The 14,592-nt window shown below is 38.4% G+C and overlaps 1 protein-coding gene across 13 annotated transcripts in view; it reads left to right on the plus strand.

The window, feature by feature from the left end:
- DOCK3 (dedicator of cytokinesis 3) overlaps nucleotides 1–14,592 on the plus strand; it is a 598,286-nt gene that overhangs the window by 527,088 nt on the left and 56,606 nt on the right. For all 13 annotated transcript variants that reach the window (XM_043587437.1, XM_043587445.1, XM_043587439.1 and 10 more), the window contains 4 exons: nucleotides 9,333–9,427; nucleotides 11,189–11,264; nucleotides 11,787–11,887; nucleotides 12,151–12,209. In XM_043587437.1, coding sequence (XP_043443372.1) covers nucleotides 9,333–9,427; nucleotides 11,189–11,264; nucleotides 11,787–11,887; nucleotides 12,151–12,209 — 331 coding nt within the window. The remainder of the gene's footprint in view (nucleotides 1–9,332; nucleotides 9,428–11,188; nucleotides 11,265–11,786; nucleotides 11,888–12,150; nucleotides 12,210–14,592) is intronic.

The raw sequence follows: 14,592 nt of genomic DNA on the forward strand, positions 1-14,592 counted from the left end.
TTAACTGTCAAAAAAAATGATAAATAAAATTTTAACTGTCAGTTATTATCTATTTTCTTCTTCCCATGAAAGATGAGGGTGATTCTTCTGTATCATTCCTCCTCCCCCCCCCCACACACACACACATACACATCTTTCCTCTCTTTCTTCCAATATAGGTGGTTACTTTATTCCAATATAGTTTGCATACACTCTTGTTTAAATTGGTAATCAACTCTTCTTTATTACAGCTAGGTAAATACTGTGGTGACCCAACTACTATGCTACTATACTTCCTTTCTTGTAGAACTTTGTTTTTTCCTGGAATTAGTTGCTCCTTTTGTTATTTGCATGTTTCTTATTTCCTTTTGGTTTTTAAATCTGGCTAGGCTTTCCTACTACCTCTCTGTAATAAATCTCTCCTTCCAGCATTCCTCAAGGTCAAATCTGTTGGGTACTGTCAAGTCACTTTTTTTTTTCCTGGAAACTTGCCCTGTTTTTATTTGTTTCAGGAAACAAAGTTAGAGACAAAAGTTAGAGACTTTCCTCCTATATGTACAGACTTTTGGATGTCAGTCCTGGGTCTGAAAGTGAAGTGCTCTGGTGCTACTTAGAAGCTTTATATGTGTGCAAGGCTTGTCTCCAGCAGGCTTCCCTGTAGCTGACTAAAGAGGGTCTGGTCATTGGGTCAGACCATCCTCTAATTCCTATAGCTACTGGTGTGTTCTCTTGGGCTTGTTTATTTCCTGAGAGAGGAATCATTTACCCTTCCTAGGGATGGAGTAGCCTGCCAATATTTTGGGAACCAAATAACACAAAGGGTCTGGGGACCTTCCAGTTTAGCAGGTAAACTTTGTATCGGTGCCTATTTTCATTTTGGCATGTCCACCCTCATATGTTGCTGTATCCTTGAGAACAGATCTCAGTAATCAGCTACTCCAGAGAGCAGCCCTCAGTCTTCTGACAGGATGGGGAAAGCCTGGTCACCCAGGGACATGAGATGGCAGAAGGGATCTTAGGGAGACTGTCAATCAATCTTCCTGGTTTTAGCCCTCATATCTCAGTCCCACAGAGGTACCTGGTGATGCCTACAGTTTCTGAAATCCTTGCTTCCTGTTGCTATCACTTCCAAAGGCTCTTAGCTGTCATCTTTCTCAAGTATATTAAGTCAGTCACCATGAAAGCTTTCAAAATTTGTTCACCTCTTCTGATTACTGTGTTCTTATTTCCTGTTTCCTTTGTCTCTGTGGACATATGTATTTCTTAACTATCATTTTAGAGGATTTGAGCTGAAACAGAGATGAGGGAACATATGCAGTCCACCACATCAAATATAGAGTTCTGTACATATGTTCTTTTTTTCATGACAGCATTATTGAGATATAATTTGCATACCATAAAACTTACACTTTTAAACTATACAGTTCAGTGTCCCTGATTATATCCCTCTTAAAAGACATCACAAATTAACAAGATCAAGCTAATAATTTATAACTTTGCACAAAGAAAAGCCCAAGACCAGATGGCTTAATTGGTACATTCTACCAAATTTTTAAGGAAGAATTAATACCAATCCTTCACAAGCTCTTACAAGAAATAGAAGAGGAGGGAACCCAACTCATTTTATGAGGTCAGCATTACCCTGACATGGAAACCAAAAACAGACATCACAAGAAAAGAAAACTATAGACCAATATCCCTTATAAATATAAATGCAAAACCTTTAGCAGCATACTAGCAAACAGAATCCAGGAACATATTAAAAGAAGCATACACCATGATCAAGTGGGATTGAACACAGAAATGCAAGGTTGGCTTAATATATGCTAATCAATCAATGTAATACACCATTAAATAGAATAAAGGACCAAAAGAGGATCATCCTAATGGATGTTAAAAAAACACATTTTTTAAAAAAATCCACCAGCCTTTCATGATATAATCATTCAACAAACTAGAAATAGAAGGGAATTTCTTCAGACTGATGAAGGGCATATATGACAAATCCACAGCTAACATCAGACTTAATAACAAAAGATTGAATGCTTTCCTCTTAAGGTCAGGAAAAAGAGAAAGACATCTGCTCTAACCACTTATATTCATTATATTGGAGGATCTAGCTGGAGCATTTAGGCACAAAAAAGAAATAAAAGTCACCCAGGTGGGAAAGGAAGAAGTAAAACTATGTCCTCAAATGACATGATTTTGTTTACAGAAAACCCTAAGACATCCAAAAAATACTATCAGAAGTAATAAGTTCAGCAAAGTTGTAGGATACACAATTAATATACAAAAATCGTATTTCTTAGCACTAGCAATGAACAATTCAAAAATAAAATTTAAGAGACCAGTTCCATTTATAATAGTATAAAAACAAATAAAATAATTAGGAAAATTAATTTTAAAAGACATAAATAAATGAAAAGACACCCCATGTACATAGATTGGAACACTTAATATTGTTAAGACAGTACTTCACAAAGTGATATACAGGTTTTAATATAAGACCTCTCCAAGTTTGAGCTGCCATTTTGCAGATGTTGACAGTCTGATCTATAATTCATAGTGGAATGAAAGGGACTCAGAATAGCCAAATGGTCTTGAAAAAGAAAACAAAATTGAAGGATTCATACTTCCCAGTTTCAAAACTTACAAAAAAATAACAGTAATCAGAATTGGTACTAGCATAAAGATAGACATAAAGATCAATGGAATTGGATTGAGAGTCTAGAACTAAACCTTTATATTTAGTCATTTGATTTTCAATAATATTGCCAAGATAATTCAAAGAGTAAAGCAGTCATTTCAGCAAATGGTGCTGGGACAATTTGATATCTCTGTGCCAAAAAAAGAAAAAACAGTTGTACCTCTACCTCATATCATATTTTAAAAATCAACAGGAAAGGGATCATAGACCTAAATGTAAGAGCTAAACTATAAACCTCTTAGAAGGAAACATAGGAGTGTATCTTTGTGTCCTTCAGTTTAGCAGTGATTTCTTAGTTATGACACCAAAAGCAAGCAACAAAAGAAAAAACAGATGTAGACTTCATCAAAATTAAAAACTTATGTATTTCAAAGTATGCCAACAAGAAAGTGAAACAACCCACAGAATGGAAGAAAATATTGACAAATCATATCTACTAAAGGACTTGCATGTAAAATATAGAGAGAACTCTTACAACTCAAGAATAAAAAGGCAACTTGATTTCAAAATGAGCAAAGTATTTGAATAGACATTTCCTCAAAGAAGATACAGATGGCCAACAGGCATATGAAAAGATGCTCAGCGTCACTCCTCATCAGGGAAATACAAATCAAAACCACACTCAGATACCACCTCACGCCAGGCAGAGTGGCCAAAATGAACAAATCAGGAGACTATAGATGCTGGCAAGGATGTGGAGAAACGGGAACCCTCTTGCACTGTTGGTGGGAATGCAAACTGATGCAGCCACTCTGGAAAACAGTGTGGAGGTTCCTCAAAAAATTAAAAATAGACCTACCCTATGAGCCATCAATAGCACAGCTAGGAATTTACCCAAGGGATACAGGAGTGCTGATGCATAGGGGCACTTGGACCCCAATGTTTATAGCAGCACTTTCAACAATAGCCAAATTATGGAAAGAGCCTAAATGTCCATCAACTGATGAATGGATAAAGAAATTGTGGTTTATATACACAATGAAATACTATGTGGCAATGAGAAAGAATGAAATATGGCCTTCTGTAGCAACGTGGATGGAACTGGAGAGTGTGATGCTAAGTGAAATAAGTCATACAGAGGAAGACAGATACCATATGTTTTCACTCTTATGTGGATCCTGAGACTTAACAGAAGACCATGGGGGAGGGGAAGAGGGAAAAAAAGGTTAGAGAGGGAGGGAGCCAAACCATAAGAGACTCTTAAAAACTGGGAATAAACTGAGGGTTGATGGGGGGTGGGAGGGAGAGGACGGTGGGTGATGGGCATTGAGGAGGGCACCTGTTGGGATGAGCCCTGGATGTTGTATGGAAACCAATTTGACAATAAATTTCATATTAAAAAAAAGAAGATACATAAATTGCCAATACACCCATGAAAAGATGTTTAACATCATTAGTCATTAGGGAAATGCGAGTCAAAACCACAGTAAGACACCACTTCACATTGAGAGTGGATCTAATCAAAAAGACAAATATTAATTCTAGTTTAAATATTTGGTGGAATTCACCAGTGAAGCCATCTGGCCATGCACTTTTCTTAGTGTGAATCTTTTAAATTATTAATTTCATCTATTCATTTATGATAGGTCTATTCAGATTTTGTTTCATTTTAAATGAATTCTGGTTTTTTGTATCTTTCTAAGAATTTTTCCATTTCATTGAGGTTATATAATTTGTTGGTGTACATTTATTTATGGTAGTACCTTATAATCCTTTTTAGTTCTGTGTCATTGGTAATGGTGTCCCTTCTTTCATTCCTAGTTTTAGTAATAGTGTCTTCTTTCTCTCTTTTTTTTCCCTCTTTTTTCTTGGGTTTGTCAATTTTGTTGATCTTTTCAAAGAATCAACTTTTGGTTTCATTTTTTGCTCTGTTCTGTTCTCTCTGTTTCACTTATTATTCCCTTCTACCTGCTTCATGTTTAGTTTGCTCTTCTTTCTCTAGTTTCTTAAGGTGTAAGGTGGGTTTTGACTTGAGATCTTAACTCTTTTTATTTTATTTTATTTATTTTTGAGAGGGAAAGAGAGGGAGAGAATGAGCATGAGTGGGGGAGGGGCAGAGAGAGAGGGGGACAGAGGATCTGAAGCAGGCTGACAGCAGCCAGCCATTGTGGGGCTCAGACTCACAAACTGTGAGATCATGACCTGAGCCAAAGTCAGCTACTCAACCAACTAAGCCACCCAGGCACTCCAAGACCTTATCTCTTTTTAATGTAGGCACTATAGCTATAAGTCATAGCTTCATCCCATAAATTTTGATTTGATGTTTTCATTTTTATTCATCTCAAAGTATTCCTAGTTTCACTTGTGCTTTCTTGTTTAACCCATTGGTTATTTGGGAGTTTATTGTTTAATTCACATATATTTTTTAATTTATTTATTTTGAGAGAGAGAGAGAGAGAGAGAGAGAGAGAGAGAGAGCAAACACTGAAGCAGGGTGAGGGGCAGAGAGAGAACCCCAAGTAGAGAGAAAGAGAGAGAGCAAGCAAACACCGAAGCAGGGTGAGGGGCAGAGAGAGAACCCCAAGTAGACTCCACAGTCATCTCAGAGCCCAGTGTGGGGTTTGAACTCACCAACCCATGAGATCATGACCTGAGTGGAAATCAAGAGATGGATGCTTAACCAACTGAGCCACCCATGCACCCCCTAATACACATGTGTTTTACTTTCCCAAATTTCCTTCTACTATAGATTTCTAACTCCCTTCCATAGTGGTTGAAGAACATGCTTTATATGATTTCATTTCTCTTAAATATATTGAGGCTTTTTTTATGGACTGACATACATTCTGTCCTAGAGAAGAGAATGCATATATCCTTCTATGTGTATCCTGCTATTGTGGGATGGAGTGTCTTATATGTCTATTAGGTCTAATTAGTCTATAGTATTGTTCAGGATTTCTTTTTCCTTGCTGATCGTCTATTTAGTTGTGCTATACATTATTGAAAGTGGTATATTGAAGCCTCCAACTACCATTGTTGAATTGTCTATTTTTCCTTTTAATTCTGTCAGATTTTGCTTCATGTGTTCTGGGGTTCTTTTTTATTTTTTTTTATTTTATTTTTATTTTTTTAAATTTTTTTTTTCAACGTTTATTTATTTTTGGGACAGAGAGAGACAGAGCATGAATGGGGGAGGGGCAGAGAGAGAGGGAGACACAGAATCGGAAACAGGCTCCAGGCTCCGAGCCATCAGCCCAGAGCCCGACGCGGGGCTCGAACTCACGAACTCACGGGCCGCGAGATTGTGACCTGGCTGAAGTCGGACGCTTAACCGACTGCGCCACCCAGGCGCCCCCTGGGGTTCTTTTTTAAATGCATATATGTTAATAATTAAGTCTTTAAAACATATTGGCTCTTTAGTTATTATAAAATGTTTTTTTTTTTTTTTGGTCTCTAATGACAGTTTTTGTTAAAGTCTATATTGTTTAATATCAATATAGCCATACCAGCTCTCTTGGGTACCATTTTCATTGAGTATATTTCCTATCCTTTTACTGTCAATATATTTATGTCTTTGAATCTAAAGTATGTATCTTGTAGACCACATATAATTGGATAATGTTTATTTGTTATCCATCTTTCCATCTCTGCCTTTTGATTAGAATGTTTCATTCATTTACATTTACTGTAATTACCAATAAGTTAGGATGTACATCTGCCATTTTGCTGTTTGTTTCATATCTGTCTTAGATCTTCTTTGTCCCTCTTTTCCTCCATTTATCCCTTGTTTTATGTTAAATAAATATTTTTAGTGTGCCATTTTAATTCTTCATTGTTTCTTTTAGTATATTTTTAAAGTTATTTTCTTAGTGATTGCCCTGGGAATTACAATTAACATCTTAAAACTATCTACCAATTTCATTTTATAGTATACAAAACCTTGCTCCAATAAAACTCCAGTTCTTTCCCCTTTTTGTGCTGTTACTGTCATATAAATTACATATTTATATATTATAATCTCATCAACATAGTTTTATAAATATTGCTTTATGCAGTTGCCTTGTAAATCAAAAAGGAAAAGAGTAAATGAATTTACATGTATACTATCTTCTATATTTACCTATATAGTCACCTTTCCTAGTGCTTTATATTTCTTTTTATCAATTAAGTTACTTTTATTTAAGTCTGAGAGACTCCCATTAGTATTTCTTATAGGGCAGGTCTACTAATAAATTCTCACAGTTTTGGGGTTTTTTTTTTTACTCTTAAGAGTTTTTTTTTACATTACATTTTTCTTTACATTAAGAATGTCTTGATTTTGTCTTCATTTTTGAATGATAGTCTCGCTATCATTAGCGAGATATTCATGTTCATGTTATTTCAGTACTTTGAATATGTCATTCTAATACCTTCTGGCCTCCATCATATCTGCTGGTAAGTTACCTATTATTGAAAATCATTTGCACAAGATAAATTATTTTTCTCTTGTTGCTTTCAAGATTCTCTCTTTGTTTTTGGCATTTGGCAGTTTCACTATGATATGTCTGTATGTAGATTTCTTTGGTCTTATCCTATCTGGAGTTCATTGAGCTGTTTGGATGTGTAACTGGAGTTTTTTCATCAAATTTGGGTTAACCAATATTCCTTCAAAAAGTTCTTCAACATCTCCTCTTCTTTTTCTCTCCTCTTTTTCTGATTCTCCTATTATTTGTATGTTTTTACAATTGGTGGTGTCCCATAGGTCTCATGCTTTGTTTGTTTTTCTCCATTTTTTTCTTTCTGTTCCTCTGAACAATCTCAGTTGACCTATCTTTTAAATTTCCTGATTCTTTCTTCTGTCAGTTCAAATCTGCTGTTGAGCTTCTCTAGCAAAATTTACATTTTAGGTATGGTACTATTAAACTCTAAAATTTCTATTTAATGCTTTTTAAATAATTTATATCTATTTTATTGATATTCTCTATTTGGTGAGATATTGTCCTTGTACTTTCCTTTAATTCTTTGGCATGGTTTCCTTTAGTTCTTTGAGGGTATTTATAACAGCTGATTTAAAGTCTTTTCCTAGTAAGTCCAGTATTTGAGCTACCTCAGGTAAAGTTTCTCTTGACTTCTTTTTCCTGTGTATGGGTCATACTTTCATGTTTAATTTCACATCTTATAATTTTTTTGTTGAAAACTGGAAAATGTAAATAACATGGCAACTCTGGAAATCAGATCTCACCCCACCCCACATCCCAGGATTTGTTGTTGTTGCTTTTTTTTGTTTTGTTGTTACTGATATTTGTTTACTTGCTTGTTTAGTTACTTTCCTGGACTAATTCTTTAATGTCTGTATTCTTTGTTGTGTGAAGCCACTGAGGTCTTCATTCAGTTAGCTTAGTGGTCAGCTAACACCTGGACAGAGATTTCCTTAAATGCCTTAAGCCAATAAGTCTTTGATACTTTGCTAAGTGTCTGTATGCATGTATTGGGTCTCACCTTCAGTGCTCCAGCAGTTTACATTATTGCCTTAGCCTTCACTTCCTACTTCTCATAGAGCCACAAAGTCAGCCAGGGTGAGAGATTAGGTTTCTTCGGTCTTTCCTTGGAATACGTACAGCCCTAACGTGTGTGGACTTCCAGATTCCCACGTATATGTCAGAGATTTTCAAAGTCCCTATACATACATATACATATATATATATCTATATATGTATATCGATAGATAGATAGATAGATAGATAGATAGATAGATAGATAGATATAGATATCTATATATAGATATAGATATCTCATTCCCCAGATTTTCTTTTAACTCTTCTGGCAATTTTCTTACATGTTCTGATATGGCCTCTTCATGCAGCTAGGATGTTAAATCCTTATGGCTGATTTTTTCCCCAATAAATGCCCCCAAGTAAAAGGCTCTTCTCATTGAGTAAGCTCTGAACCAGATTGAATAAGCTCTCTGAATGGGAATTTCCTAGGTTGCTGCCAGACAGATAGAAAAGTTAATAATTTTCTGAGGACGGCACTTTTGAGGGAGCTCCAAAACCATTTTGTCCCTTCTAGTGAATGCTAAGCTGCTGGTTTTCACTACTACTGTAGTTCTGCAGTTGCTTGTTTTCAAGGATACCGTGGAGGTAGGAAGAAGAAGGGGATAGGAATAGGGCAAATTAAAATGCAATGAAGTCCACTGTTCCTACTAAGATTCAACCCATTTTTCTTGACTACTCCTTGGATTGTTGTAACTCCTTGCTTAACCTGTCTTTGCCCGTATTCTCATTGCTTTCATATAGGAGCACATTTTTGGAGGTCTTCATTCTGCCATTCCTAAAGTGCTTCTCCTGTCAATGTGTTCTTAACATCCACGAAAGCAGATTCTTAGCATCAAGTGCCCAAGGCCCAGGGCTCAAAGAATGAGACCCACAGACCCAGTTGGATACCGGTTCTGATGGGCTGTAACTTTCCCTATGCTTTGGGATTTAGGTACTAGCCTCAGTGGGTAGAGAGCTGCATCTGTTCTACCCAGTTTGGGTCTTCTCCCATCTAGCCTACATCTGACTCTCATGCAGTCCTCTAAAAGAGAAGTAACTCACAAAGGGAATCGGAATCTGACCCACTGATTCCACCCATTCTTATGGTCTAGAGGTCAGGAAAGCCCTGTTGAGAAAATGCATGCTGTAGTAGTAGTGGTGGTATCTCACATCAGATTTTCCTCCTGGATCAGGAATTCCTGCTGAAGATTTTCTGTGTGTTCCGGAACCTGATGAAGATGAGTGTCTTCCCTCGGGACTGGATGGTGATGAGACTTCTCACAAGCAAGTGAGTGTGGAAGCACCAGCATCAACAGAGCTATTCTCAGACTAGGGAGAGAGAGTGTGTGTGAGAGGCAGAGAGAAAGCAAGACAGAGATGATTGCCAAGGCCTTGGGAACAGAGAGAATAGGGTAAATGTGAAAAATGTTTGGAGGCACAATCAGCAGGACTTGACTGTTTACCATAAATTCAAGAAGAAAGCATTGAAGATAGTTCAAAATGGAGTCTTAAGTGCCTGGCAGATGATCCCATGGTTCATATAGAAAAGGAATACAAAGGATGTGAAATAATAATACCCAGAGAAGGTTCCTCCTTGAGAAAGACCTGTTTCATGGACCACTGGCCTTTGTTGCTCTCTAGTTGCAAGCAGTATCCCAAGCCCTCCTCTTCATTTGATTTGTGTTGTCTGCCAGATATTGCTTGCCTCCCACAGCTAATGCTCATTACGCACCCGAGACCTGGCTGTAAGGCTTTGACCACTTCTGAGTCCAGCCACAGAATTCACCCTTAGACTGCTCCCAGATCGCCTGTTCCATTCATATTTCTAGCCTGTACTTCTAATTGGCAAACCAGGAGAGTGATGCAGGTGGTAAGGTGCTGACTCATCTGGTTTCCCTCCACTCAGGAGAAGGCCACTTGGTTTCCACTTTCTAGCCCTCAGCCTTCTCCCACTGATTCGCTTTTTATGTTGGCAATACATGTAACATAGTGACATTATTTATGTTAGATATTCGCAAGGTATCAGTACGGTCTTTCTACTTTGTATCTTTTATGGAGCACTTTTTTTCTTTTTTCAAAATTGCAAACATTTTATAGAGAACAGAAGAATGGTTATAAACAAAGTTGCACATGTATTTCCTCAAATCATGGATTTTCCATTTGACTCTCTTTTGTTTCTTTCTCTTAGCTCTACTCAGAGCACTTCATGGTCCTCCTCAGCCCATCCTATAGCAACAGCCTCTTCTTTTAAGGCTTTTACCTTTCAAATTTGTTACTTCCTGTGCTGGTGGACTGGTCTCTCTAATGCACTTTTTTTGCCTTGCCTCTCTTCTGCACCAAAGCCAGGGTAATCAGTGTTAGACATACGTTCTTTTGCCTGGCACCTAAGGGCCTCTGTAATCAAACCCTTACCTGCCTGTCCCACTTCATTTCCTCTCTGCTTTAACCTGTGCCCTTGACTCTGGCAAGCCAGGCTCCCATTGCTCCTTGTATTTGCCCAGGCTAAAATTGAGAGTGATATTCTAGACCAAAGGCTGAAAACAAATGACTTATAGATAAAAATAATAGTATATGATAAGAGTTTATGATAAAAGGGATTTAATCATTATAAACCCTTATTATCAAGTAAAATAATAAAATTATTCTCTAAGTTCTCTGGTAGTCATTATATACATTCATTACCCAAAAGTCCTCAAAATACTAGAATCACTCTTTGAACTAGAAGAAATCTTAAAGAACCAACTAACTTCCCCCACCCCCTGTTATAGGGAGGGACCCTTGGGCTCAGGCAGAAGTTGTACCAAGGTCAGGTAATGGCAGAGCCAGGCCTAGAACCCACTGATGTTCTATGCTGTCCTGCCAACTATGGAGCATTTCTCCAAGACCAGTTTTCTGTGAGGTTTCTGCCATCTATCCATTTCCCTCATAGTTACATCTTATATGAGAGCAAGTTGTACTCAAGATGTTTACTCATAGGTCATAGATGCTAAGTTGACAGATGCCATTGTTAGTCTTTTAACTCTGCCAATGCCTTGTTCCCTTACTACAGTATTATAGTCACTACTGTCCAGTACCTGTCTTCTGCACTGCACAAGAATTTTACAGAGACAGACTTCGACTTTAAGGTAGGAGTTCCTGAGATCCATTGCTATATTTGTAATAACAGTAGAAAGCCAAAAAACAAGCTCACTGTTTTTGTTCCTGTTTTTGTTTTACTTAAAATTAACAACCATTTTATTTTACTCACAATTTTTCAGGTCAGGAATTTGAGATGGACTTAGCTAGGTGTCAGATGTGTGGCTGGGAGCTAGGGCAGGCTCACTGGGCTTTTGCTTTATTAATATGCTCATAGTATTGAACCACTTCCAAGTTTGATAATGACTAGGATATGACCCAAGAGTCTCCCTTTTGGAGGTACTGGGAGCCAGACATCCAGGAGTAGGCTTTCTAGGCCAGAAACAACACTATTGGTTTTAAGAGGAGTCAAGAAAAAAAAAAAGTGGTTTGCAAAGACATTTATAAAGGAAAAAAACCAAAATCTTAAAATTGTAAAATGAATTCTGTGCTACATCCATATATTTAGAATCTCTCCTTGCAAGGTTAAGGACTTGGGCTGTCACAAGTTTTCTCTTTCTCTGTCTCTCTAGGTGTGGAATTCTTATTTTAGCCTGGCAGTTCTGTTCATAAATCAGCCAAGCCTTCAGCTAGAAATCATCACTTCAGCCAAGAGGAAGAAGATTATAGATAAGTAAGACATATGTTTCTTATTCACCTCCCTACCACACATCCAGATAGGGTTATGTTTCCATGAGTGGTTCCTCAGAAGTCCACAAGGTTCTCACTGGGTAGCTTTCCAAAGAGCCAAATGTGAGAGTTCAGTTGACAGCCAAATGACGTAGTGCTGGGGGAAGCATTAGAGACAGTGCTGAAGTGCTAGCCTTATTGGGTTTATAGCCCCACCTTCCTGAACTTTCTCCCACTGAAAGCTGGATCCTGTGTTATTATTTCCAGGTATGGGGACATGCGTGTGATGATGGCTTATGAACTGTTCAGCATGTGGCAGAATTTGGGTAGGTCTTTTCTCCCTATTTTTCTCTTCCACATATTGCATAGCCAAATAAAAAGTGATAAGACTAGTAACTTCCCCCAGGTTTTATGGATGTTAATTCAGACCAAAGTGACCTTTACATATCTTTAATGTAACACCTCAGGTGGAAGTTGCCCCACATGTACACGGAGCCTTTTAGAGGGAGAGTTAGGCTGAGAAGCAAGACCCCAGTAACACACATGCACGTTCCCTTTTTTGAGAACTAAAGTCCAAAGGAGAAGAGTATGAAGGCTCTAGGAGTTTTTTCCAGCTTAAGAACTGATGCCAGTAAGATCTTCTGTACTCTTCATGTCCCAGTCCAAAAGTGGCAGACTCAGAAACATAGATCTTTTTTTAATTAAGTTTTTAATTTTAATCCCAATATAGTTAACATACAGTGTTATATTAGTTACAGGTATACAATATACTGATTCAGCATTTCTGTACATTACTCAGTGTTCATCATGGTAAGTGCACAGAAGTATAGATCTTGGAAATACTCAGCACATGAGCAAGGGCAGCTATTCATTTCCATAAATATTGAAACATCTTTTGGGTCTCTGGTATTCAGGCCATGCAGATCAGGTTTCTGCCACCAGTTGCACGAAGATTGCATGCAAGAAGGGAATTGCAGCCCCTAAGTGAGATTGATTTTAGCTCCCTTTCCTTCAGCAGCTTCTCTAATACCCAGTGCTTTGGATCTGAAATTGTCAGATTGTTTGGTGGAATCCTTGTATTGCCCTGGTGACTAGGAGAGCCATCCTTTGGTATTATAGGCTTCTGAGTGGCCTCTCAGGATACTAGAGAAGCTGTTACCCTGAAAAGCCATTACGCTTCCTAGCTATTACTGTTTTCAACTGAGTTCATGCCTCTGAAGCCTTAGGAATGGTGGTCATAAAATCTTCCAGTCCTCCATTAACCATCTCAGTCACTAACCCTGAAGCAGCAAACAAGGTGGGAGGCATTCCTGCCAGTGAAGATTAGGGCTTCCTTCTGTGAGTGGGGATACATTTCACCAAGCAGGCTTTCCAGTTCAGTACTCTTACACCCTGCATCCAGCATAGTCTGGGTATAGGTCTTAACCCTGAAGTTGACTCTGAAAGTCCCAGGAACACAAGGTACTAATAAACTGTACCAAATACCAAGATTGGGATATGTAGAATCAGCCTCAGGGCTAATATTGGCCCCTTAGATAGGCTTTCACAATAGAAGAAACCAAAAAAGATGCCAAATTTGCCTGATAAAGCTATTCTTGCCTCTATCTTGTGTGTGTGTGCCTGTGTGCGTGTGTGTGTGTATGTGTGTGTGTGTGTTTGTGTGTAAATGGCATTTTCTGGTCCTCAAGAACGGGTTTTACTTGGCTATAGCAATCATTACACTGGTCCACAGTTTGTCTCCTTTATAGACTCTGAAGGACTGAAAGTAAAGCTCTGGAAAATGGTTCACTCTGTTCCACCACTGCAAGAAAGAGAAAAGTTCTGTCCCACAGTCCTCAGGACTGGCCCTGGCTTCTACGAACATGCCCCAGATTGCAGGCCAGTCAAGGAAGTCTGCATCACCCACTTCCCGTGGAAAGAATGTTGGGGGATGAGCTGGTCTAGTGTGTGTATATGCAGTGCTACCATCAGAGTGCAATGTGAAGACAAGGGACAGACATGGGGAGGAGCACAGACAGAGTCCCTGAGCCATTCTGTCCAAGTAGGGCTGTGCAGGAGGCTCCTGCTAACTCAGGATGAAGCCTTTTGGGCAGACATGAGCACAGACTTTGAAGAGGCCCATGAACTTCAGGCCTCTGGTGGCTGGACCAGGGACTATGAAAATCTCATCACTTATTTATTTTTATTTTTTATATTAAATGTAATTTATTGTAAAGTTGGTTTCCATGCAACACTCAGTGCTCATCCCAACAGGTGCCCTCCTCAATGCCTATCACCCACTTACCCCTCTCACCCACCCCCCATCAACCCTCAGTTTGTTCTCAGTATTTAAGAATCTCTTAAATGCCTTTGGGCTAGAGGTAGAGACCCCAGGGATAGTGCGTTGTGTTTAAGCAGAAATGGATAAATATTCCTTGCTAAATAAATGCTGAACAATATGAAACTGTCATAGGTTACTCAGAAATCCTGTTCTGTCTAAAGTAGTGAACTCTGTTCCTTGACCTCGGAATGATTTTTGGGTAGTTTCCCCATAAATTCTTTGGGAAGGCAATTTATGCCTGTTGAACATTTGTTTTAGCTGGGATGGGCCAGTTTTATCTATGAATTCTAAAAAGCCAAGGAAAAGAGTATCTCAGAGAGCCATAGGGGAGAGCTTGCTCTCCTCTCAATGTTTCCAGGGCAGATGAAAGTATCTGCTATGGCCACACT

This window comes from Prionailurus bengalensis, chromosome A2, assembly GCF_016509475.1.
Source record: "Prionailurus bengalensis isolate Pbe53 chromosome A2, Fcat_Pben_1.1_paternal_pri, whole genome shotgun sequence".
Lineage (NCBI taxonomy): Eukaryota > Metazoa > Chordata > Mammalia > Carnivora > Felidae > Prionailurus > Prionailurus bengalensis.